Source organism: Poecilia formosa, unplaced genomic scaffold (assembly GCF_000485575.1).
Source record: "Poecilia formosa unplaced genomic scaffold, Poecilia_formosa-5.1.2 Scaffold220, whole genome shotgun sequence".
Taxonomy (NCBI): Eukaryota; Metazoa; Chordata; class Actinopteri; order Cyprinodontiformes; family Poeciliidae; genus Poecilia; species Poecilia formosa.
In genome coordinates, this window is record NW_006800159.1 from 140,291 (window position 1) to 165,878 (window position 25,588).

A 25,588-nucleotide genomic window follows, 5' to 3' on the forward strand; every position below is an offset into this window, starting at 1 on the left:
AATAAAATATTTTATTATTTAGGGACTTTGTGTTGGTTATTTTCTCCTAGTAATCTACATATTTTGGTCAAGCCTTTGGATCGTGGGTAATGTAGTTCTCTAGTTGAAGTCAGGTTCCTTTCTGATCTTTAGGGAGGCTGTTGACCTGCCATCATAATTAATATAATACTAACAATATTACAGGAAAGTGACTTAAAATGACCCATCTAACTCTACTATAAATATGTTTTCTGTATGATTTAAACATTTTATGGTGAAAATAGCTCAAATTAAGCATTGCCTGTTCAAAATATGAGGACGAGGTGAGGCAGTAATAAGCGGTGCCTAACATTAGATGGCGCTGTGTTGCACACAAAGGAGGCAGTTAGCGTATAGCTGTTGCTTATATTACCAATACACTACTTATAACATGTTGACAGTCCACTGCCTGTCTAAATTTTTAAATGTGTGACATATTTAGTCTCTCCATAAAAGGCCTAAAAAATATCAGGTTCAGGTCACTGCGTGGTCTTCTTCTATGCAATGAAAACCTGAAAACATAAAGTCGACGACCCAGGACAACTAACCTCCATGGAAAAAATAAAGGTATGATCATACACATTTTTTTTTATTTTTAGCTTAAATACAAAGCTAAAGAAAAAGCTACATAAAATAAATCTAACCCTTGTCTGGTAAAAACCAGCCCCTTGCTCTACACTTTGCTTCGTACAGAGGGAATGGACTATTGAGAACTGATTGCTTACTGGAGGCGTGGAGTCTGTTGAAGTCTGAAACATACCGGATTTTACCCAGTCACTAATGTTTAGCGTGTAATGCGCCAGCTCACCTGTGAAGGAATGAAGCTTATGGGAAACTGCGTAAGCCCGGAGGAAGAAGGGCCACAACATATTTGCCAGCAATAAAATGTCTTAACATTTCTCTTGCTGCGGCAAGCATGGCCAAAACAATGGCTTCGTTAACTCGTCAAACCACACTGCCACTGTCAAATCACAACACAGGCATCACAATTTAAAAAGTGATGGTCAACTAACAAGCTGTTTTGCGTATAATGGAAAATTTTTAACATAATGAACAAACTGTTGCTCCTTGAATGTTTACAATGGCATATTAAGGCCATTGTAGATTTAAAAGAAAATAGGAGAACATTTCCACCAATATCTTTGCAAATTTCCAAAAAAAGTTGGAAATTTGCGACCTTTTTCAAGTTTTTTCTAGAAAATTTCTGAGATTAATTTCAAAATTTCTTAGTTTTTTGGCAGAAATGTACTCCTATTTTTTCTATTTACAATGGTCCTAATATTCTGTAGTAAATGGGTGCATTTCTGACTGAAATACCTTAATATATGCCTATGTTTATCAATTTATTACATGTTGGACTCATGTTGATGTGCATTGAAGGACAATTTTTTGAATAAAAACTGCAAAAAATGTGTACTTAATTAAAAATCTCACAAGCCCTGCATTACGAGGTTACAGCCCTCATGATGAAGACCTCTGTACTGTCATATTGTTGAACATCTCTGAATAATTAAACCATAAATTTAAATCTTTTAAAGCAACAGATGCTTCAATTAAGGTAAAAATTGAACTATAATTTTTTTGGGGCGTTTCATGTCTTTGTCCCACTCCAGAGGAGTCCGTGTCTCCAGTCATGAACGTCACCTCACGTCTCTGCGTCACTCGTAATTCAAAAAGGACACGCTGTAACTGGACTCTGCAGCTCCTCAAGTAATCCTCTTCCTCATTCATTATCCACAAAGAAAGTGTCCCTAAATTACATTAGCATCAAATGCCAACCAATTAGCTTGCTGTAAAACCTCAGCTCAAACATATCTTAGCTCCTTTTGCCAAAAAAAAGCCTTTTAATGAATGAAAGTGAGACTGCAGTTACAAAGCACCGTTTAGATCATGACATTTTTAAAGAAAAGTCCTTAAAAACACCATAAATACTGTCAAGATTACTAAAAGGTTTTTGCAGAAGTAGAAAATTTAGTTCTTTAGAGCAAATAGAAGCCAATTCCAAACTTCGGTGTGGGTGGATGATGGACTGGATAAGAGAGAACACCATGTACATTAAGTTGCAAAATCCTGAGTTTTAACATCAGAGCTGGTAACCCCTACCTACGACCTCAGCAGATGGGACGTCTAGGTCAGCGGGGCTGGAGAAGTGTCTCTGTGTCCAGGACGCAGCGGAGAATGTCTAAACAAGGACTTTGACGTGCAACAAATGCTCTGGGGTTGGATGTCTTCTTTCAAAGAAACACGGATTCTGGTTTATGAGAGTGTGAGCAAGTTCGTGTGCAAGGGTACACGTGTACACGTGCATGCAGTTACGGTTTTTGCATGGCCAGGAGCAGAAAGTTAGATTGCGAGTGTTGAAGGGGGTGGAGGGTGAACAGCTGAAAGAGGGCCAAATTTTTTTTCCTCAAACGGCTCACGGCAAAACAGCAACGGGCTAAAAAAGAAGACACTCCCTGTTGAAATTCCATGAGAGTTAAACAGAGATCTGCCGCAGAACCAAGGGGTGTATGTGACATTTAACATAGGGTAGACCGACCGACAGCAGTGCACTGCAGCAGTCCTTAAAGCCTCTGGTCATAAATTAGACAAACAGCTCCGGCGACCCTCACATTGTTTCCTCTGTGTCATTTCTCCACTTCAGCCTGTTTCCATCTCACCTCCTACAGAATATAAAGGCTCCTCATGCTTTGGCACCGTAGGCTCTTTGCTGACTCTTCATTGTTGAATCAACTTGAGGACAAACGCGTAGCGTTGCTTTGTAACATTAAACCATCAACAGCTAAATGAGTTTCCTGTCAATGAATACGCATTTTGAAGTCAAACATTTGAAAGTTGAACTAAAATCGCCTGAATTGGTGAAGACTTGTGGAAAGAAGATCAATTCAAAGCCTTTCATGTTCGCACATACCGCTTATATTATGTATACTGACAGATGGTTTTCAGGATGTTGAAAGCAAAAACCCATAAATGGCACACATGAAGGACACAGGGGACCATGCATGGCATGAGAGGAACATATAGAAACGTCCCAGGTAGGGGAGGTAATGTGCAACTAAAGGTTTGCTTGAAGCTTTATTCATACATTCAGGAATATCTGTAGAAACTTTGTGCTCTATTTTCCTCTACTACTATATTTCGAGATGATTTTTAGCATTTTAAAAGTGAAAACAAAAGCCCATGTTTTAGATTTTCTGTCATGTCAGTGACAAACTTCAGTGTATTTATTGGGAATTTATGTCATAAACCTTCACAACATAGTTCAAAAGTATGTAGTGGAGAAAAAAAAGTTTTAACAAATAATAATATGGAAAATGTGTCTCCTCTCCACCGATACTCCTAACTAAACCCGTCAATCTGTCAATGCAATAACTGTTAGTCATGTACTCTATTAGATCTGGAGCTAAATGGTGACTTGGTTGTTAGAACTGTTGTTTGTACCAGAGTCTGGGGTTCAGTCCTGGCCTGGGATCTTTGTGTAAAGAGTTTGTATATTTTCCCAGAGGACGTATGGCTTCTCTCCTTCCTGACCTGGTAAGAACCTTGATCTACGCTTTGCTTCGTCCAGAGGGTCTGGAACCCTCGGCTATTGAGAAACGTTTGTTTCCTGAAGGCGTGGCCCCTGTTGAAATTTGAAACAATTGGATCCGATTTTACCCAATCGCCAATGTTTGGCCATGACATATGTAATGTGCCAGCTTGATGAAGCATACTGAAAATTGCGTGCGCCATAAACAACCCCTTAGGGAGCAGGATCAAATATCTTAAACATTCATCTTGCTCTGACTTTAATTGCTCAATACTTGGAAGCAACACGGACTGAACTGCTTCATTCCTTTGCTGCCATTGTTAAACTACAACCTTATATTTTCAGACTGAAGTTGTAAAACAGAGCAGAAAATCAACGTCATTGTTAACAGCTCTTCGTTTTGTTCCAGGTAATGTCTTTCCTCCTGCAGCTCAAAAACCTGCGTGCCAGGTTTATTGTTCAACTTTCCTTCTGAATTGCCCTCAGGAATCAGTGTGTGCATCGATGTGTGTGTCAGTGTAATGGCCTATGATGAATCAGCAACCTGTTGAGGTTGTACCTGTTTCTTTTCAAAGTACCACTGGAGACAGGGACAAACCCTTCCACAGTTTAAAGGTTTTAAATGGTGGACAGACTCCACAAATCTGCCCTCTGTGGAAGAGAAGCAAGTAAAAAAAAAAAAACACTGCTGAAAGAAAGTCAGAAGAAGTTCTGTTTGCTTGCCACAAACCATAGAGGTATGTAGATATTGTGTGCTGGAGTTTACCATGAACACACCATCCCGTTATGGTATATGGATGCCTTCCCTCAACAGGGATTGCCTGAGTTAATGGGAAGATGGGTGGAGTTGGATACGCAGAGATCCTGGAGGAAAACCTTTGGGAGGTTCACCTTCCAGGAGGACAGAGATACTAAATATGCATCTAGAGCCACAAAGGAATGGCTTAGATTAAAGCACACATGTATTAGAATGACCTAATAAAAAAGGGGTGTAGATCACTTTGGATAGCACTATTAGTAAGGGAGGTATTTTTGTTACTGCCCAAAGATGCAAATGCATCTTTGGGCAGTAACTAGGCTTTGGCACTAGTTAGTGCCAAAGCCTTGGAGATATTGATACTATCTGATCTCTAACAGAACCCTGAAGAACCCTACATATTGATTCACATGGTCACCTATGATTTGGTTGAATCCATACTCCGTTTTAGAAATGAATCCAGATGAAGTGGAAGTCAATCCCGTGAAAGGAATACTGACATTTCTACTCACCAACATTCTAAGATAACTACTGTCTGCATTAACCCCGTTAACCCCACTCTGTAAACAGCTTTTCATTGATTGAAGTAAACCCTTTGCACGCAAGTACTAATGAGCATTATTGTTCTCGTGGTAACCATATTAGTGAAATTGGCTTATCCAGATCAATTGTAAGATCACTGCCCAAACAGATGCCCAGAAACAAAGACTGTAAAGAAGATCTACCAGCTGTTTGTTGTGAAAAGACTGATGATGCAATGGAGATGTTTGGCCAGATTCTAACTGGGACACAACACACCTTTAAGACTGGAAAGCCATTTTTTTTACCCAGTAAGATGCACATGGGCATATTAGGACCATTGTAGGTGAAAAGAGGAGTACATTTCCACCAAAAAAACTCAAATATTTTACATTAACTTCAGGAATTTTCTAGAAAAAGCTTGGAAATTTCAGAGCTGGAAAGAGTGAAAATGTGAGAGAAGAAAACTGAAATTTTTAGGATAAATTCAGAAATTAAAAAAAAAAAAACTGGAAAATTTCTAAGTTTGAAAAATTAAAAAAATTGCTAGAAAAAAAATCAGTAGGATTAGACATTTTCTTGAAAAAAAAATTGGATATGGAAGTTTCAAAAGTTGAACATTTCCAAGTCAGCATCCATTTACAACAATGTACAAGGATTATCATTTCCACATTAGTAAATTCTCGACTTTTGGACATTTTCTGAGTTTCAAAAGTCAAAAGTTTGCAACTTTTGAAACTTTAAATTAAGCCAAGTTTCAGTTAATTTCTAGCAATTTTTCAACTTTTCAAACTCAGAAATTTCCATGTTTTTTTCTAGAAAATCTTTGAGATGAGTCTCAAAATTTCAGAGTTCTTATGGTGGAAACATACTCCTGTTTTCTATCTAGAACAATTCTATCATGCTGTTGTAGCAATGTGATTATTTAGCTCTAGAACAAGGCTTTTAACATCCTTGCTGTGTAAGTACACATTTCCATGTGATCTCAGTAAGTTGTGCTGTTTAGATCTCAAAGGATTTTCCCTTTAAGTTCAGATGGAAACTTGCTCTTCCACATATATCCACCAGATGTCGCCATAAACACTCTGCCAATTCAAAAGCCAACATCTGTAGGCACAAAAACTGAGGTGAGCTAAACCGATGCCGACATGTCAGCAAAATAAGTAACACACTCTTAGAACAATTTTATTTTAACCTTTAAGTATAAACATCGAAATTACACTGAGGAAGGAATGTTTTAAAATAAAAGTTTAAATAATTGCCCAATATTCAATACTGAAATGTATTACTTTTTTTATCGTAGACAATCAATCAAATACAGGGAGCTAAATCAATGACTTTTGTGGCCATATTACATGTTAAATGGACTGACTTCAAACAAAAAGAATTAAGTCTTTTGTACAATCATACTTCAAACTGCAGCTCAGTCTGAGAGGTTTTAAGAAAAGGCCCTCAACATCTTAAACTTTTTCACATTTCCTGAAGCCAAAAAAGTGAAAAAAAAGTGCATTTGCAAGCTGAAAGACTTGCAAATGCACAAAAACAACAAAAAACAATAATATATTCAAAAGATTTGAAAACTTGAGAGATTTTCTCTAATGTTTCAGAAATGTGTGACAACATTTTTATTGTCCAAGATAATTTTGTGCTGTAAAATAATATAATATATAATAAGAAGAAAAATATTAACACTATAACTAACAAATCTGCCCAAACACTGCTAGGCAACACTGCTTCTTTGGTTTAAGTTGGACACGGTACATTTTTGCTAAAATAAAAAAAAAATAAAAAAAGAGAAAACATACAAAGTTTTTAAAGAAAAATAAGTACAAACATTTAATAGATCTTTTACATCTCTCTCTCTATAAAATAATAAATTTATTTTTATCATTTATTATTCTGAGGAAATCATGCACACTGTAATTTGAAGTTGTTGAGAGAGCTGGGACATACTTGCTGATTAATTTATTAATTTAATTTTATTTTGTTCGCAGCAACTACAATAACTTCCTGTTTCTAAATCCTATCGGCTACTCTGCTTTTGGGAAATCAGAGTCGAATCTAATGTGTGTTTTTGCACTGACCAGTTTTTGTTGCATTACTTCCTGAGATGTAAAAAACCCTAACAAAATGTAGCATTTAAGATGCCTTATAAAAAGTTCATGTGAGTTGGGGAAGGAAGACGTGTCGCACCAGATGTTTATCTCAGCCTCACTGAGATAAAGTTCTGTAATATCATGAAGAAGAAAACTTTTTCTCAGGGCAGTTTGAAAATCTGAAAAACTATTTTACTGACCCTAAAATCTTAAAACTGTAGCTCAAAAATATAGGTAAATATTGAATTCTACAGGTACTTAAAGAGTCATATTAATCTTTATCCTAATTTTTATTCATATCCATATTTTACCTCTGACAGATCAGATGAATCCTGCTGAGGTGACCCACTGCTCATGACCAGGTGGTCACCAGTGACATTCTTAACAAAATGAGGAAAACCTCCTAAAACTTAGTGTGAAAGCTGTTGCTTTTATTCATCACTTCAATCAACACGAGGGAGGGACTTTTTCCACTTCAATGCCATGCAGACACAGACGCACACACACACACACACATACACCCACACACACGTTTATATTAGCGCCTCACCTCATCCTGCTGCATTCATTCAAAGCCCCTTCACCATGTTTCTCATTATAAACTGGTCAAAGCAAGTTCTGGACAATTAGTGCAGACTCAACCCGCTGCTCCATAAACAAAGAGTCAGACCTGGGCAACTATAAAATGGAAGCAAAATGCAGCAAAAGAGCGAAAAAAGGCAACTGGGCCAAAGAAGGAACAGACTAAGAACCTGCAGGACAGACAAGAGAACAATGGCTCAGAGAAGAATCAGCGGAGGAAAACTCTTCATCACAGGTGAGATGGTTTTTTATTTTATTTTTTTAACAAAAAAAATTATTAATGCAATATTATACAAAACGAAGAAACTACATTTATTTCTGACTTTCTAAGCTGCAAGAACAAGAAACGTCAGAGTTCAAACCCACCTATGGAAGTCTGATGATCAGGAATGTTTCTTTAATATCTTTAAAAAATACATCTAACAGACATTTAGGTAATGCTTCTTCAATAAAAGATAAACCATAACAGTCAAAACCAAGCCCAGAGTTTGGCTGGAACATAAATTTCACACAATTATAGCTTTGAGCAAAAAATACAACGGTTTCATGGTTTTTAGTTAAAATTAAAGCACAAACCTTTAAAATTTCTCATAATTCTAGAATGAAAAATCACTAAAACTAAGAATTTTTATGTGCTTATTGCATGCTTTTGTTGTTACATTTTAAACTGATTGAGTTATCAGCCTTTGGTTTCCACATCATCACAGTCTGTGCTTTTTTGCAACTAGAAGTCTTCTTTGCTGGGAGAAAACTCAGGGAAAAGTGTAGCAGCCTTTCTTCAGCCAGCTGACTGGCAGTGCACAGCAACAGATGGGGAAAGGAGAGCGCTTCCTCTAAATGAGAAGCCTGAAACATGACTGAAACATTTTGTGACTGTCAAACTGCTACTTCTTTAAATGCTGGAACACCTTGTTACCAGTAGTTAACATCTTCTTAGTGATAAGTAATAAGATTAACCAGAAACAAACCATATTTAGACACCAAAGCTGCAGAACTCAGAGTCTAAAAGATGCCTTGTCTCTTGCGTCCTGCTCCAGTGGTGTACCTGGTGGCCATGTGCAGAGCCGTGCCCGTCAATGACCTGCTTGACCGAGCCTCACAGCGCTCCGACAAAATGCACTCTTTGAGCACACTGCTCACCCAGGAGATGGTAAGACCTCACTGCTACCTGATTAAACCCAATCAGATCACTTCTATGGCTTTGATTAGATGTCCTTGTGCTTGAGTGAACTCTTAGAGGACAACTGGTTCTTGATAATGTTCAGAGATGTTGTCTTCTGGACATTGTGATGATCACCCTTTTCTTCTCCTAGGACTCTCACTTCCCTCCTTATGGTAGGATGCAAATGCCTCGTCCTGCCGACTGCCACACCTCGGCTCTACAGACACCCAATGACAAAGAGCAAGCTCTGCAAGTATCTGTAAGTTGGTCTGGGTTTTGCTCTTTTGTGAGCTTTTCTCTACTGAGAGACTTGTCTTTGAACAACTTCCTCATTGTTCTTTCACATGCTGGCTTCTTCTCCAGGAGTCTGATCTAATGTCTCTGGCCCGCTCCCTGCTCCAAGCCTGGGTGGATCCGCTGGCAGTCCTGTCTACCAGCGCCATCACCTTGCCTCACCCATCCAAAAGCAGCATATCAAGCAAGATCCAGGAGCTGCAGGAGCATTCCAAAAGCCTGGCGGACGGTCTGGACATACTGTCTGGCAAGGTGGGCAAGACTTCTTACACCTAATGTGGTTTTTGATAAAATGCTCCCCATTTGTACCTCAACACTCTCTCTCTGTTCCAGATGGGTCCGTCTGCTCAAGCCATCTCCTTCCTGCCCTACACCGGCGGGACTGACCTGGGCCAGGACCGGGTCACCATACTAAACAAGTTCAACTTCCTGCTGTCCTGCCTTCGCCGCGACTCGCACAAGATCGACAGCTTTTTGAAAGTCCTTCGCTGTCGCGCAGCGAAGTTGCAGCCCGAGTTGTGTTAAGGCCAGCGTGACTCTGGGGGGAGTTCTGCTTCTTACTATCTACTAGCTTAGAGCTAGCACTTCAACACCATTCTAATTGTTGAGTAGTAGGTAGTGTAAGTTTTCAGAGGATGGAGATATGGAGGAGGTATATAGAAGACAGAATGTGGAACTTTTAGCAGTTACTCAAAACACTCAATGCCCAAATTATTTGTCGGGGTAAACCATAGGAATTTGGTCAAAAAGGACATTTTTATGTTTTTTTTTCCATAGGAACAGATTTCTCCTGTTAATGGCATCATTTCCGCTGTAGTCAGCTGTAGTCATTGCTGCCTTTTGTTTTTTTACCGGGGCATTCTTTCCAGCTGGTCTGGCATTACAAATTGGCCATTGCTTCCTAACCTAACTCAGTAACTTCTGTATCATCCATATCTTGCCTCCTCCTCGTCTTGTCATTCTCTGAAACAGTTCTCCCCTCAAAGTCAGTCTCCCCAACAGCTGAGCACTGAAGCACAGGGTTTCTTCTTCTTCCCCAGTTTTACTCTGCAGGATTTGCACTTTAGATTTATTCCCAATTCAATGCAGTGCCTGTCACTGAATTGTTTCCTTTATGTCTGTTTATCAATAAATATTATTTCTTGCACAATGAATACTTGTCTTTTTTTCAGTCGAATATCAGAAAGGCGTCATTCCTAGAATGTATTACTTGTAGCAGAAACTGTCTCCATGGTAACATGAAGGATTTTTCTTTTTCTTGTTGGTAGTATTTATATCTGGAAAATAGCTCCATGGTTCTGATGATGCTTTTTGTTAAGTAAATGTTCACAGAAGGCCAAACTCAGGAGCTGAATTTGGTGATATTTACAATTGCAGGGATTGTACCAGAAGCACTTTGCTTCCATCTAGTGGTCAGAGTTATGGAAAGTTATGCCTAAATTTTGCCAATGTGCATAGTAATTCACAATAATATATGTAAAAAGTAATATATGAAAAATCTGTGAACCGTTTTTCACTGATGTAAAGACATGAAATTTTGAGTTCAGCAGCTGTTAACTCAACATTTCTGCCTTAGATTCCTCTGCAGTTGTTAGCCACGCTCTGTCAGTTTTCGTGGCCTACCACTGCAAGGCTGAATTGCTATTGTTTCACATTCTTAACACATTCTCTTTGTAAAAAGACGAGTAGCAACTCGACTGAGGTTTGATAACAAGAGATTTGGTATCAAAGACATTTCAAAAACACAAACTGTGTGTCAATTATAACCCCACAAACACAAATACGGCTCTTGAAAAACATACCTATTATTCTTTAGGACACCACTCACATATACATGTGATTTATATCACTAAGCTGCATTTAATTGTATTTTCAAATTAATTGATAATCAATAACATTAACATAATGTTCTAATCCTAAATTTTGTCTTTGATAGCTGGAAATTCATCATAGTTCACAAAAATAAAGGTTTGAAAACGTCTGTCTGTGTGCCATTGGTCTACATAATGTGTTTTATTTGGTGAATTAACTGTAATAAAATAACTTTTCAGTAACCTACCTATCTGTTCTGGGGTGGTGGGGGAAGAAGGGGGGCTGGTTGCTAGAACAGACAGGTAGGGGCTGTGACAGAAGTTGCTCCGCCCCAGCTCAGCGACGCATCCCGGCGCTCAGCTGCAGCTCGGCATTCACAGCTCAGCCTGTTGTGGAAACACAGCTGACCGCTGCCGCAAGCCCTGTAAGCCGACACCTGTCTGCCGCCTCACCGCCCACCAAATGCGCCTGTTGGAGGTCCTGCGGAACTCCTCCTCGGACAAGAGGAGCAAACAGAAGCGGAGCGGAAAGCCGCCGCTCCCCGACCGCTTCGACATGTCCAGCTTCGAGGTTTCCCTACAGCAGCTCAACGACCTGCTGACGGACGACAGCGGCTTCTACAGCTGGCCCACCAAACACTTCCACGAGGTTTACCCGCGGATCTACATCGGCAACGCGTGAGTCCCTGCTCCGGACATACCAGAGCCATAGTTTATTCCATTTCTGCGCCATAAAAATCCATCTTTAAGTGTGTCATAAATAAAGCAACCAGCAGTATTCATATTCAGGTCACGCTCGTTGAACCACTTCCAACGATTTCCTGTCATTATTCAAGACTCTTGTTCAATTTAACTGAATAAAATCGCCTTTTATCACGGTTTATTTCTCTTACTGCTGAATAATTATTGTCAGTTTCAGCAAGTAATGGTTAAAGATATTTTGATGTTTAAAAATTATGTTGGATCTGTAGGATAAATGATTTGTTATAATATTACTGGAAAAATATAATAATAATAATAATAATAATAATAATAATAATAATAATAATAATAATAATATAACGATTAGTTGTGTTATCTCAGGACTCTCTACATCTTTCTAGAAAATGAATTCATTAAAGTGAGTGCAGCCCCACAGCCGTCTGTCTGCTGCTTCTCTTGTTTGTGGAATAAAAATATATACGTGCAGCGAAGAAATGATGGTCTGTGACCAACTGAGAACATCGTCTTCAAACCTAAAGGAGCTCAGATTAGACCAGGATCTTTGAGAGCAGCTGAAAATAGCTGCTGTGCTTCACCTGTCCTCTGTAGAAGGAAAACATCCCCGGAGACATGCTCCATATTTCACTAACTGTACTTACTGAATCCTATTCAAGGCTAAACTCGCCTCTCCATGCTAATCGCGCTGCAGCAGCACAGACACCCACAGTCCTAATTCCTAAAGACGTTCCATGAATTATTAAGATTTCCTGAAACACTGGAAAACTGAATGGCTATGATAGTCCTAGCACTGATCTGATTTTTGAAGAACCTAAATAACAGATTAAAATTATGCATATATTTGTTGTATTGAATAAATAGGCAAAAAATATAAAATGTATTCAATAATCATAATGGAAAATGTTGCTTATTTTGTCAATATGTAGAATTTGATTGAATTGTGATTACAGATCCTGCAACTTGGTTATAAATTTGCAACTTGGTTATAAATTTTAACCAAGTCGAATGCAGACACAGCTGTTCGTTAATATTTTAAAAGTTTGTTAATTAATAGTTTTATCAATTTATTTTATGCTATTTTATGCTGGCTCTTCTCAGAACGTTGTGATCTTCATGAGCCCAAAATGAAAATGAGTTTGACACGCACACTGTAGAAACTCTAGAGAGGGAGCTGAAGATTAGGGTGATGGCAAGTAGGTCAGCCAAACCCAAAGAGAGAGGAATTTATTAAAATAGATTTAACAGTGATTCTTGAGAATATGGATAAAGCACAAAATTTGAATAAAATATACACAAAATATATTTTTTTCAAATATCTGACTAAACTAACCTGGGTCATGTGACCACAACAATGTATATTTTCCTTGTGTTTGCAGAATATTTTTTTATTTTAAACATTGTAGTAGGTGGATGGTGTCTTTAAAATCGCTTGTCCAGGAGCAGAACTCAAAACATTATAATAGTTTAAAACAATTAAAGAAATACTAAAATTATATATTATGACAATTAAGAATAAGTAGTCATATAAATAATTATAAAAGTATCAATACATTGAATTAAAAATCATTTTTATATATTTTCCAACTCCATTGAAATTTGTCCCTAGTTTTTTTCAACACCATAAGAAATGAAAAGAATGTAAAAAAATCAGGCATTATTGGGGGGCATCAGAACTTCTAAGGACCCCATGATCACTTCCTTTCTTTTCCTTTCCTAAGAGGGCTAGTTAGCGCTGGTTAGCTTATGTTATTCTTTAGTTTTTTCTTTTGTTTAATTCCTAAATTGCTCGTCACAACCATGATGTGTCAACACCATAACTGACAATTTACAAAACTTTGATGAAATTTTGTGAAATAAAAGATTAATTTTGGTTTACTGTAAAGATTTCATGGACCTGACGAGCTACAATATGGCCTCCTTCAGAATAACATCATATAAATTGAGGTGGTTTGGCTTTTTGTGAACTCGGTCAGAGTTTTTGAGACTCTTTCAGTGAAATTGTTGACAAATCTCACTCAAATGTGCAATTAATTCATTTTAATATATTTTACATAAATTGCATTACTTCACATGTATCAAGGTTTTCTTTTTACTCACTAATTTGTCACCACCTTCAATTCTGTGTCAACTTCGTCATGCACTGTCAACTCCATCAGATGGCCTTTTTGTTGTTTTTTGTTTTAAATATTTTTTTTTGTTGTTGTTTCTTGAGAAGCATTTGTCTGTAAAAATGAGTAAAATATCACTAATAGGGTCATTAAAAAATTATTTTATATTTATTTTTGTCAGATGGTGATGACAAAGTTCTGGGTCGGGTCGATTAAAAATGTAATTGTTAAAAAAATGTTGCAACTGGGAGCCTGCACCTTAGCATCTTTACATTTAAAAACCATTATTTGTCATATTTGCATACAAAAGGTTGAGAAATAATAAAAAAAAAATCGGGGAAAATTAAAACCCATTTTGTCCCTATTCTCAAGAATCACTGGATAAACATAATGCAAAGCTGGTACAGATACACTTGCACCACAAAATAAAACCACCTGAAAAGGCAGATAACTGTGGTTCTAGAAAGTACTGACTCTGATGAGTCGAACAAATTCAGATTTTTGTTTGTAGAACATTTTGAAAAGCACGTATCACTGAATTATGTTCGGCAGAGTGAATGCAGGAACAAATGTCTTATAAAACATATTCACACTCAACTGTCTTTTCAAGAGGAAAAAAAAGACTTGAAATTATCACGTCTTCTCCAAAAACCATAAATACACACGAAGTGGAGCTTGAGATGGAACATTCCAGAAGAAAATACACTTCTCAGCTTTTCATGGCAAAATTAAAAGTATTAAAGACAAACTCTAAGGTGTCATTTTCTTCTTATAATTCCACCTACGTTTCAAAAGATTCAGAAGAACAGTGGTCATGGTTGCTAGGGAACCACTAAATTTAGGACGGTGGAGCTGGGTGAACAGAAGACGCGCCCACGCCTGGCTGGCTGGCGGATGTTTTGATCTCTGCTGTGTTGCCTTCAGTCTCCACTGACTATTTTTAGCTCTTTGGGTTTGAGAGGATGAAGGTGTGAAGCAACGCAGCAGCAGAGGTTCACAGTTAAATGGAGCGCGTCTTTGTTCCAGCACAAAAGGGACGCAGGGAGAAGACGGAGGAGGGAAGAACGAGTCCTGGTCCTCCAAAAGGCTAACAACACGTCGGCATGAAGGAGACTGAGATCTGTTCATATATGTTATGTTGGATGTTTAGGTCATATGTTGAATTTTTTTTCAGGGGTAAACAACACAGTGAAAAGCCTCAATTTCATGTTCATATGTGCTTCAGCTTGAGTTCAGCTACGGTCTGACAGATAACATGTTTGGTGAAAGCAAAATATTGATTGGCATCAAAATAAGTCCTGCAGCTCTAAGGCAGGAAGCCAGGGCATCAAGTACAAAGGTTTCCATGGAAACGGCTTGAGCAGGAACAAATCTATGGCTATAATCACTACATCTGATTTTTTTTTTTTTTTTGCTCAAATGTGACCCACACCCGACTTTTTAACGGCAGTCTGAACGGTCCAGTCCAAAACCAAAACTCAGACCTAAACCACGTCCATATGTGGAACTAAACTTGTTTTCAAACAGGGGTGCACCGAGTTCCTTAATTTTGGGAGAGCAGTGATCGGCCAATACTTAAATATGAAGTCGATCTTATTCAGTGATCCTATCGTCTAAAAATCAGCCACTATCCTCTTTAGCTCTGCTGTTACAGGTTTGACTGTTGGCCCCGCCCACCGGGTCGCATCTGCATGTTTGCGGTTAACAACAGTCACCCCACTGTTACCAATTCAGCAACTTTTTTGTTATGTTTAGCAACATTTCAGACACAAAAAAAATCTGCATCTGCCAAATCTAAACTGGCAGGTTCAGACTTTGTAAAGATCGGTAACCAGCGATTGGCCAAACAACTGCGATCGGTGCATCCCTAAAATTCAATTCAGTAAAATTCATAATCTTAAGAATGCTCCTCACAGATTTACCTTCTTATTTAGATTTGTGGCGACTAACGTGATGCGCCTCAAGCGCCTGGGAGTCACTCACATCCTGAACGCAGCAGAAGGAAACTCCTACATGCACGTCAACACCAACGCGGAGTTCTACATGGGCTCAGGAATCACCTACCACGGCATCCCGGCCAACGACACCGACCACTTCGACATCAGCGTCTACTTCGAAGAGGCGGCGGACTTTATCAAGAAGGCCCTGGCCTACAAAAGTGGAAAAGGTGCAACGTAGCAAACACAAACTCTGACACGCATCACTTCGCTAGAAATAAGATGAATCTGAAACTTTTTGACAAACGTTTTTGTTTTCACTCTGAGGTGTAGTTTGCTTTCCATCAAACTGAAATTTCTTGCTTTTTTTCCGCCTCCTCCAGGTAAAGTGTACGTGCATTGCAGAGAAGGCTACAGCCGCTCGCCCACCTTGGTCGTTGCTTACCTCATGCTTCACCAAAAAATGGACGTCCACACCGCTCTGGCCATGGTGCGGCAGAAACGAGAGATCGGACCCAACGACGGCTTCCTGCGGCAGCTCTGTCGGCTAAACCAAAGGTTGGCCGCCGAGGGGAAACTGTGGAACAAATGAGAGACGCGAGTAAACAGAAATGTGTCGTAGGAAAATGAAGTATGCTCAGCTGTACTTTGTTTGCTTTCCGCTTGTTTGAAGCTTGAGTGGCCCTCAGGCCGGTGAGGGAAAGCTCAGAACAAAGTGAAACGTTTTGACCGAGGGTGATAACAGGAAGTGTTGTATCTACTGTAGATTAACACATACACGCACACACACTGCCCTGTGTTGTGTCTTAGTTATACTGAAATGAACATACCTCTGGGTCATACACTAGCCGACTCACCTGATCCATTCAGATCAGGTAAAAAAAAAAAAAATCTCCAATTTTTTTATTGTGGTGTGAATTTAAAAAAATTCTTCCAGACTTTCTACTTTACTTCAGCTAAATTGGAAAATTCACCTATTCATTTATGAAGAGTTCTAATGACGACAAAACTAAAATAATATATGTGTACTGTCAAATAACTCAAAGTTAGGTTAGGTGAGTTTGCATGAAATGACCCTTTATCATAAACATTGCTTATAACTTGTTTAACGTAGAACGGGTTAACTATTGTTACATATTCTCTGAATAACAGATTTATTACAGTTCAGTAGTTCTTTATCATGTTCTGTATGGTTTGTTGTGTTTTCTTGATGATTATCAGTTTAGTTAATAGGCATATAATACAGTTATTATAAGTAGTGAGACTTTAGATAGAGTTACTGTCCCATCCAGTCTAATTTGTCCTCCACCCTTCTAGCCATGGGCCCCTCATATTGGCCCCTGTCCTGCTAACACTGCCTACTGTCTCAGTCACAGCCCCTCCCACTGTGATTTGTAATGTGGAAAACTATAGGATTTTATTACAGTATTTTTGTCTAATGTCTCTTCTGGACTCTTTGAACAGTATTGCACTCACGTTTAGAAATCTGCCTCAGACGTATTTCTGAATTATTTCTTGTGGTTTCTGTGCTTTACAAAGAATTTATCACTTTTACACAGAAAACAAAACAGAATTTATATTGATGAAGAGAATGTAAAACAAATAATATTGTTTTGAGTTATAGAATTAGATGAACGCTGAAATTGGCCTGGTAACCATGACAATAGTCATTTTAAGCTCAACTGCAGTCACGGACAAAAATATAATATTGAATAAGTATAAAATTGTCATGGACAAGGAAATATGTAAGGGGAGAGAAAAATTAGTAAATCGTAGCTTTTTGATGTTGGTCTGGCCATGAAACAAAAAATCCTTAAATTCTTTGCTTAAGAACACGTGGTTTTTATAAATAAATTAATTAGATTATTACTATAGTAAATGAAAAAAAAATATAACATTGGTGCACAAAAGACACACAAAGAATAAAAAAATGAGTTTAAGCCATTTTTATACAAAGAATCTAGTAGACAATGCCTTTTAGCTTAGCATAAACTCTGCATTTTGTAGTTTGCGATAAGCCAACAAGCCTAAAACCAATGAAGTGTTTAATGATGACATTAAACACAGAGTTTAATGTTGTAAATATCACTCTCCAAAACAACAAAATTATCCTAATTGTGTAATTAGGGTTATTAATAGCTAAATAATTCGAATAAAGAAATGACTTTTAGCTTAGCGTAAGTACTGCGTTGTTGTGTTTGGGTAATTAGCCTAAGTAGCCTAAAACCAGCTTTGTGTTTGGTGTGAAAAGATGAGAAGTGTAGCAATTTATTCCTCTAGCTCTAAAATTTCTGTAAATATGTAAGTACTGTGTATCAGATTAGTTCTTAATTAAGCTGTTGTAGCTTAGCTTAAACATTAGGTTTTAGAGTCTGTGTTAAGCTAACTAGCCTAAAGGCAGCTTTATTTTTTGTGCTTACGCATAAGAGAGGTAGCTTTAACAGACAGTATTTCTAATAATATTAACATAGTTAACTGTTCACTAATTTGCCAACTACTAAGTAAAATGTCAGTTAAACACCTGCAATAAGAAAAGGATTCCCATACAGCAGTGCAGCTCTACTTCGAATGTAACATCACTGCTGCCAGAATGTCAGAAAGTCAAACTGCAACTTTTTAACTTTTTAGTCAACATCTTTTGCATAGTAGAGTGTTTACATGTTTGTATTTTTGACATTTTAAATGCAGTTTTATATTGTTAAGTTGCATGCTTTGTGATATTTGTCAGCCAAAGTGTTGCTTACAGTCCTTAATGGACACACTTGTGTCTCTGTGTGTTAATGTGCATTACTGAGTGTTCATTATTTGTCACAGTGAGCACACTGTGACAAATAATGTCACTATTGTCACTAATGTCACTCTATTGTGCCTATATCTTGTGAATCATGATGTACTTTACTGCTGCTGTAGCCTAATTGGTCAAATCAGAAGACTTAGATTTTGACTCAGCTTTGATGAAGTTCACTTTATCTGATGACACTTGGGATTGTGATTGTTCTCTTTTCAAACATAAAATAATAATTTAAAAAAATACAGTCTTTATTTCTTATTTTTTGATTTATTTTATTTAATTTTATTTTTTTACATTTCCTTGTTCACTTTTTATCCATAAAGCGAGGCAAAACAGGTATTAGTCTTCCATTGTCAATTTGTTTGAAACTTACTACACTAGAATTTGACAGGTTGACTTTATTCAGTTTTGAATAAAGTCGACCTGTCTTTCTCACTGTCTACATTTTAATGATGTAAAGCCCCCGGAAAACGTCCCAGTTAAACGACGTTTAACTAAATTTCTACAGGGTTTAGAGTCCCAGTTGACGGCGTTTCAACTAAAAACATAAAGGTTGGAGTCCTTGTCAAACGGTGGTTTTGACTAAAGTCCCAGAGGGTTTGAGTCCCAGTTAAACGACGTTTAACTGAAGTCCTAAAAGGGGTGCGGGTTTTAATGTTTTTATCTTTTTTTTTTAAAATCTTTTTCAAAATCTCTTTTTCTCACTGTTTATTCTATGTCACATGCTGTTTGCATTTTAATTATGTAAAGCACTTTGAAATGCCTTGCTGCTGAAATGTGCTATACAAATAAAATTTGATTGACTGATTGGTTGAAAATAGCAGGACATGACTAACCATGTTGTCCTGAAGAGGGCGATACAGGATTGCTTTGGTTTTGCTTGGATCAATACATTGTGCCAAATAGTCCATGGGCCAAAGGCCAAAATTTCAAATTTTGGTCCATCTCAGGGCGGCAAAGTCTATCCATTTATTTTTTTTTATTTTTTTTTTTAAGATACATGTCTCTAGATAATATTTTGGTATGAAAGTCCTTCCAAAGTGGTAGCTGAGTCATCGTTATCAGCTCATATGGATAAATTCTATTTTTGAGAAACTATTTAAAAAACTGTTTGGTTCTCGAATGAGACCCACAGAAAAGTGAAAAGTAAGAGCTACTTCTCAGTCCGACGCTCCAAACAACGGCTGTAAACAGCATAATGAGAAGCACAGACGTGCTGAAGGCAGAGTGTCAGAAAGAGCAGGAGCTTCTTAAAGAGACAAGCCCAATTTCAAGGCATTAAATTACAAATTTCTTTTAACTTACTTTTTGATATACAGCAATTTGGAACAAAAGAAGCTACTTGACAGTGCTATAATATGACTCTATACTGCTTCTTTAAAGTAATTTATGATACACAAAATAAGTTTATCATAAACTTATAACTACTCTCTTCTTTTGTGACTGAAGCATTAATAAAATCCTGACGATGAAGGTATTACTACTTTGAGTCCGCCACTAGAGGGCAGACTAGTACTTCAAACGGATCTTATCGATGCCTGCGACTTTATCAAGGTCTCTTGTTCATTAGAACGATCCCATCTCCCCTGCATTAAGCCTGTTGATGTGTGTAATTCAATAAAACATTCTCCATTGCTCTAATCACACACTCTCATATTTCGAGCGTATTTCTTATGTAACGGAATTTCACTGAGCGGAACCAAAACTCAAAGTTTTAACAGGATCCATGATATCTCTTATTAAACACATGTGTGCATCTGCAGGACCCTTGACGTACGCTCACCTCTGCCCTCCCTCCTGTGTTATCTCTACCCACCCAACTGTTATTTGGCTGACCGAGTTGAAGCAAGGACATGTCTGCCAGGGTAGCAGGGTAATGCTCTTACGTAACACCAGTCTACATGAATGGATCAGCGGGGTGGGGCAGCCACGGGGTTTAGTGTCCAATCTATTTTTGGGAAATTCTTCTCGAACTGATAGAAATACATTAGCTCATAAAGTGGGCCGCACACAGCCAGTGGGCCAGTTATCAGAAAACGACAAGGCTATGAAATGACTTTAAGGCTGCAGTATGTCACTGTCATAACTAATATTTGTTCACATATTTATTTAAACTGTTACTATATGACAACAATATGGTATGAGACAGATAATCTGTGAATCAAACTGAGCTCCTCTGCCAGTAGTTCTAACTAGAAACAACCAATCAGAGCCAGGAGGAGGAGCATCTTAGCAGAGCTTGTGGATGCTAATACTAATTAGCATGGCAAGGATGAGATAAACAGTTCTCCTTTAACAATGAGCTTTGTTCCCACCATTAGCACATTTAGTAGCATGCATGAGGGTGATTGACAGCACCAAGCCCCTCCCTTCTGGCTCTGATTGGTTGTTTCTGGTCAGTGAGTTTCTTCAGACAGCAATAGCAGCTCAATAAATACATAAATTGCTTGACAAATGAAAACAAGTTCAATAATTTCCATTTACATGATTTGTTTTTCTCTTTTCCCTCCTTCTACCAAAAACTGGATGACAAAAGTCTTCAGATTGGTGTTTCAGTTTCAGCTCGTCTCTCTTTTTTTCCTAAAGGACAATTCTGTTTACAGAGACGTCACAATTCGTTTTATTTGTTGTTTCTGTTTTGCTTATTTATTTTGAATATTTAAAATGTCCGGTGTTAAACGGTCATTAAAATTGAAAGTTTATTGACCTTGGAAAATGTGTTCTTGGGTTATTAATGATCATATTTGAAAATGATCTCAAAACAACAATATTATTGTTTATCACAATAACTTCTGGGGCAATTTATTGTCCAGCAAAATGTATTACCTTGACAGGCCTAATCATGACATGGTGATATGTTTTGACATATTTGTTGGAACTATTTTTTTAGTTAAATTTACATACTGCAGCATTAATGTATAAGAAATGGTATGTTATGTGAAAGAATCGATCATTCATGCTAATCTGCAACATAAAGAAACTCAGAAGCAATGTCTACTAAAACCCGCTCTATCAAACCCATTTTAGGGATTCCCTGGAAGCATTTTTCCCTTACAGGAAAAATCTGTAATGGATGTCCTGGCCTGTCAGACTGCATCTCTGTGCAGGGGTGTGAGCCTCTCTCACTGGCCCTCCACACACACACACACACCCACACACATACGCACGCACGCACGCACGCACACACGCACACACACACAGCAGTCTTTATGCACACACATGCTATCTGTGTCGGTCTGGGCAGAGACGGATTTTTGGATTGGTGGAGAGCAAAGCTGCTCACTGTTACATCATCTCCACCACAACAAGCTAAGAGCAAATTTGACGTCGCCTGGCTGCCATGACGGCGAAGGTTTGGGAATAATTTAGCCGTCTGCCTCATTAAAACGTAATCAGTTGGGTAGGTTCATGCACACTTTTGATTATAAATGTAAAATTACCCCCTCCCCCCCACCCCCAAAAAATGTTGGTTAATATTTCAAACATGTTGAAACTTTCACTTAAAGCGCCTTGGTTCCCTTTCTGTAATGTTGTGTTACTGTTGGTTTTATAAAGACTTAGATGACTGACTGACAACTGGATGCAGGATCATTCATGTCTGCCACCGATAACAGATATAGAGTGTGTGACTTAATATGTGGTTTAATGGAGACGTTTGTGGATTTGGTCCCTCTAACAATACAAACTGGAGTTTCTCTGATTGGAAAACTGTTGGCTGCAGTTAAAGCTGGAAGTCTTTTAGCTTCACATTGCTACAAGATATTTACATCTAGAAACTGAAATTCTAGCCACAAGTCTTTGGACTTTGATTGAACCATTCTAACATGTGCCAATGCTTTGGTCAAACACATTCCACTGTAGCTCTGGCTCTCTGTTTAGGTTCAGTTTCCTGCTAACAGCTAGCCTGACTGTTGCCTTCCTACACAATTCTGCTTGATTCTCATCTCCTTCCAGTGCTCAGTCTGGGATTTCTCCCAGTGACCTTGATTTGTCCAGTAGAAATTCTACCTGGTCAATCAGTAAACAGAAGGAGAAGTTCTGATCGATGACGTTGATTTTCTGAGCTGTTTTAGAATTGTAATCTGGAGGATGGTTGTAAACAATGCAGGAATTTCCAGTAAGCTTCATAGCGTCATATATAGGCCACGAGCAAACCTCAATAATTGGGTAACAATAACATTTTAACAGACTCCACACCTCCAACATCGTTTCTCATCAGCAGGTGGTCCAGATCTTTTGGATGAAGCAAAGTGTAGAACAAAGTGCTGATTTTTACCAGGCTAGCTAAAAGCTAAACCTTCATCCTTCAACTCTGACCGTCTTCACACTCCCTTGTTAATAAAAGCCTTCATACCGGATGAGGCTACCACCACATGACTTTGGGGACGGTGTGTTCAAGGTGATGTGCAAAGTTGGTTTTCCTATTTAAACGTTAAATGTTGCCCTATTCGTTCTCATGTCTGCTGTGTTCCCCCTCTACATGGTGTGTGACAAACTACAAGCAGGACGTCTGTCTGTCTTTCCACTATCACTTTCTTCTTGTCAGATTTGTGAAGTCTCCAGCCAGCAGCTGTCCTAGAAACTGATTCTCAGATCAATGCTGTGCTTGTCTGGTGAACTGCTCCCTTCAGGTTGGGGGTAACTTGGCATCTTGTCTCTGGTTGATGAAAGGATCAAGCAATGGACAGACGGATTGAGGTCTCATCAACTGTGACACAGGCACTGCTTCGCACTGTTGGTGTGTAGGAAAAGCTGAGTATGATCAGACCTTCATGATCTGATCATACTCAGCTTGGTGGTTTGGAGCCGGGCTGTCTTATTTCCATTTTTAGACGATGTGACAGAACAAAACTCTGTGAAATGTTCAGAGTTTGGGAGGTGAACTTTGAAGCCAGTTTGGTGCTGGATTTAATTTGGGGGTGTCAGAATAAAGAAGGGAGAATATAAACTCAACTTTCAATTATCTTCGTAGACTTCAAAGTAAGCAAGTGAATGTAAGGATGTGGGTTAATGACTGATAAACATCTGCTTTCAAATCACATCAGAATGCAGAATAATTCCAAACCCTGAAGATTCTTGGCTCCATTAGGAGGTTTTAGACCAGTGGTCCCCAAACTTTTTCCTGCGAGGGCTAAATAACTTTTCCCTTCTCTGGTGAGGGGCCGCAGGTTATTTGGGGGGGGTGCGTTTCTCGATTGATTTTTACCGAGAAAGCACATGGGCAAAACCCATGAGTGAAACGATCACTGGGACTGACTAGTATATTCCATTGAGGGAATGTAACTTTAACATATTAATTTCTCATATGTTAACATAAAGGCTCGTTTTGAAGTATAAGCTGCTACTTACAGGCTTCAAAGAACTCGACCTGGAATGCGGCGTTCATAACAGACGCGTGTGTTCATCTGCTCTACCGCTAGCAAACAACCGTACTGATTAAATAACATAAAAGTCAGGCAGTTCCCTAAAAGTCCAACAGATGGCAGCAATGCGCCCCACAGTTTACAGGACACACTTCCTGCTAAAGAGCCCCCTGGTGGTTGAAGAAAAATCCACATATAAACTGGAAAATACAATAAATGAAAAAAATCTGACTACTCTGGTATTGTTCAGGGGGCCGGACCAAATGTGGAGGCGGGCCGGATCCGGCCCGCGGGCTGTATTTTGGGGACCCCTGTTTTAGACCAATAACATCTCATCTCATCCGTTCCATTATCTGGGATCAGAATTGAAACAGGAAGTGTTGTCATACATATTGATCATATAAACGTTGCCAACATTGATTACGTATTGATTGTGTGATGGCAGTGTTGGGTCTCTGTGGGTTGATAATGTACACTCACTGTTCAAACAGCCAGTCCTTCTCATTGTGAAAGAGGGAATATAAATATTTAGATGGCTAACAAAAGGTTACCTAGCTCACTAACTAAAGCCAGCTTTCTAGCTTTAGTTAGCAAGCTAAATGTTTAATTTGAGGCTAACTATTTAGCTTACAAACTAATTATAGTTGTAAGCTAAATATTTAGCGCCAAACTAAATACTTAGCTAGCTAGCAAACATTTGAAACATTTAGCTTGTTAATAGTAAGCTAGCTAAATATTTAGTTTGGAGCTATTGTTTCAAAATAAATATATATTTATTTTGAAACGATGACATCCAGAAATAACTGACTTTGAAAAACGTACCTCAATTTTTTTCTCTCTTCTTTCAGTTTTTTCTAATGACAGGCTAAATAACCTGTCATTAGTAAACTAATTTTTGATTGATTGATTGATTGATTGGTTGACAAAAATCACAACAAACGGTTTCCTGTGTGATGAAAAGAGTGTAGTAGAGGTTCAGTTCTCTGAAGCCTCACAAGTATTCGGTTTAAAACATATAAAAAATGACTCCGAATACTGGAGGTCATTTAATATCTGGCTGAGCACAGTTTTAATCCCACAGCTCCATGTTACCTTGTTCAAACACAACACTTGGTTTAGCAGTTAATCCTGACCTCTAACTCTTTGTTCTCATATAGAATGTCGGCCATGATGTTTTCTAGTATTGGTTCTCAACCCACGCTGCCTCACATGTATCTACAAACTTTTGAACCTTTGCTCATGTTGCAACCATAAATGATGGTATTTTATTAGGCTATGTGAAAGACTAACAAAAAGTTCAACATAATTGGAAAGTGGAAAATCTGAAAAGTACGGTCTTGTTTTCTATGTTTTCTTGTTTTCTATGATGGCGTTTTATATACTGTATATATAAAAAAAAGTGTACATTTCTGCCAGAAAACTTACATTTTCAAGAAAAACAAGGACATTTCTGAATTTGAAAAGTTGCTAGGAAAAATTCAGAAAATTTTAGATTAATCTCAACAATTTTCTAGAAAAAACTTGGAAATTTCTGAGTTTGAAAAGTCAGAATTTCTCCCATTCTCAAACTCTGAAAATGTCAAAAAGTCAAACATTTTCGGCTTTTCAAACTCAGAAATTTCCTTCTTTTTCTAAAAAATGGTCGGCCTAATCTCAAAGTTTTTCGGATGGAATTTACTCTTCTTTTTTTCTTTTCCCTAGTATTCCGTCGTAGCTTTGTGCCGGTCTCACATAAAATCAGTAGTCGGATTGATCAGTCACATCTGGTTGAGGACCAAAGTGCTAAATAGCTGCTGCCTTAACGGCTATGAAACCAGTCAGAATTCCCCTTCATACTTTGACATAAGAAATGTCTCAAGCCCAATAAAAAAAAAAAAAAAAAAAAATTAAAAAGGTTTTAA

At 38.1% G+C, this 25,588-nt stretch overlaps 2 protein-coding genes and 1 long non-coding RNA gene across 4 annotated transcripts in view; 2 read left to right on the forward strand and 1 right to left on the reverse strand.

The window, feature by feature from the left end:
• Window positions 1-2,260, reverse strand: part of LOC103149219 (uncharacterized) — a 10,736-nt gene extending 8,476 nt beyond the window's left edge. The window contains exon 1 of one of the 2 annotated variants that reach the window (XR_001664253.1): window positions 2,126-2,260. This is a non-coding gene — a long non-coding RNA (uncharacterized LOC103149219). Of the gene's footprint in view, window positions 1-2,121 lie in introns of both variants that reach the window. The other variant, XR_477446.2, reaches the window with a different exon arrangement.
• Window positions 2,261-7,614: 5,354 nt separating this feature from the next.
• On the forward strand, window positions 7,615-10,111 carry prl (prolactin). Its single transcript, XM_007568265.2, has 5 exons — window positions 7,615-7,736; window positions 8,539-8,651; window positions 8,815-8,922; window positions 9,027-9,209; window positions 9,291-10,111. The coding sequence occupies exons 1-5, from the start codon at window positions 7,616-7,618 to the stop codon at window positions 9,480-9,482; spliced, it is 717 nt and encodes a 238-aa protein (XP_007568327.2). The 5' UTR covers window position 7,615; the 3' UTR covers window positions 9,483-10,111.
• A 984-nt stretch (window positions 10,112-11,095) lies between these two features.
• Window positions 11,096-18,563, forward strand: LOC103149217 (dual specificity protein phosphatase 3-like). Its single transcript, XM_007568264.2, has 3 exons — window positions 11,096-11,446; window positions 15,531-15,763; window positions 15,917-18,563. Exons 1-3 carry the CDS (start codon window positions 11,232-11,234, stop codon window positions 16,123-16,125), a joined length of 657 nt encoding a protein of 218 aa, XP_007568326.1. The 5' UTR covers window positions 11,096-11,231; the 3' UTR covers window positions 16,126-18,563.
• Window positions 18,564-25,588: the final 7,025 nt, after the last annotated feature.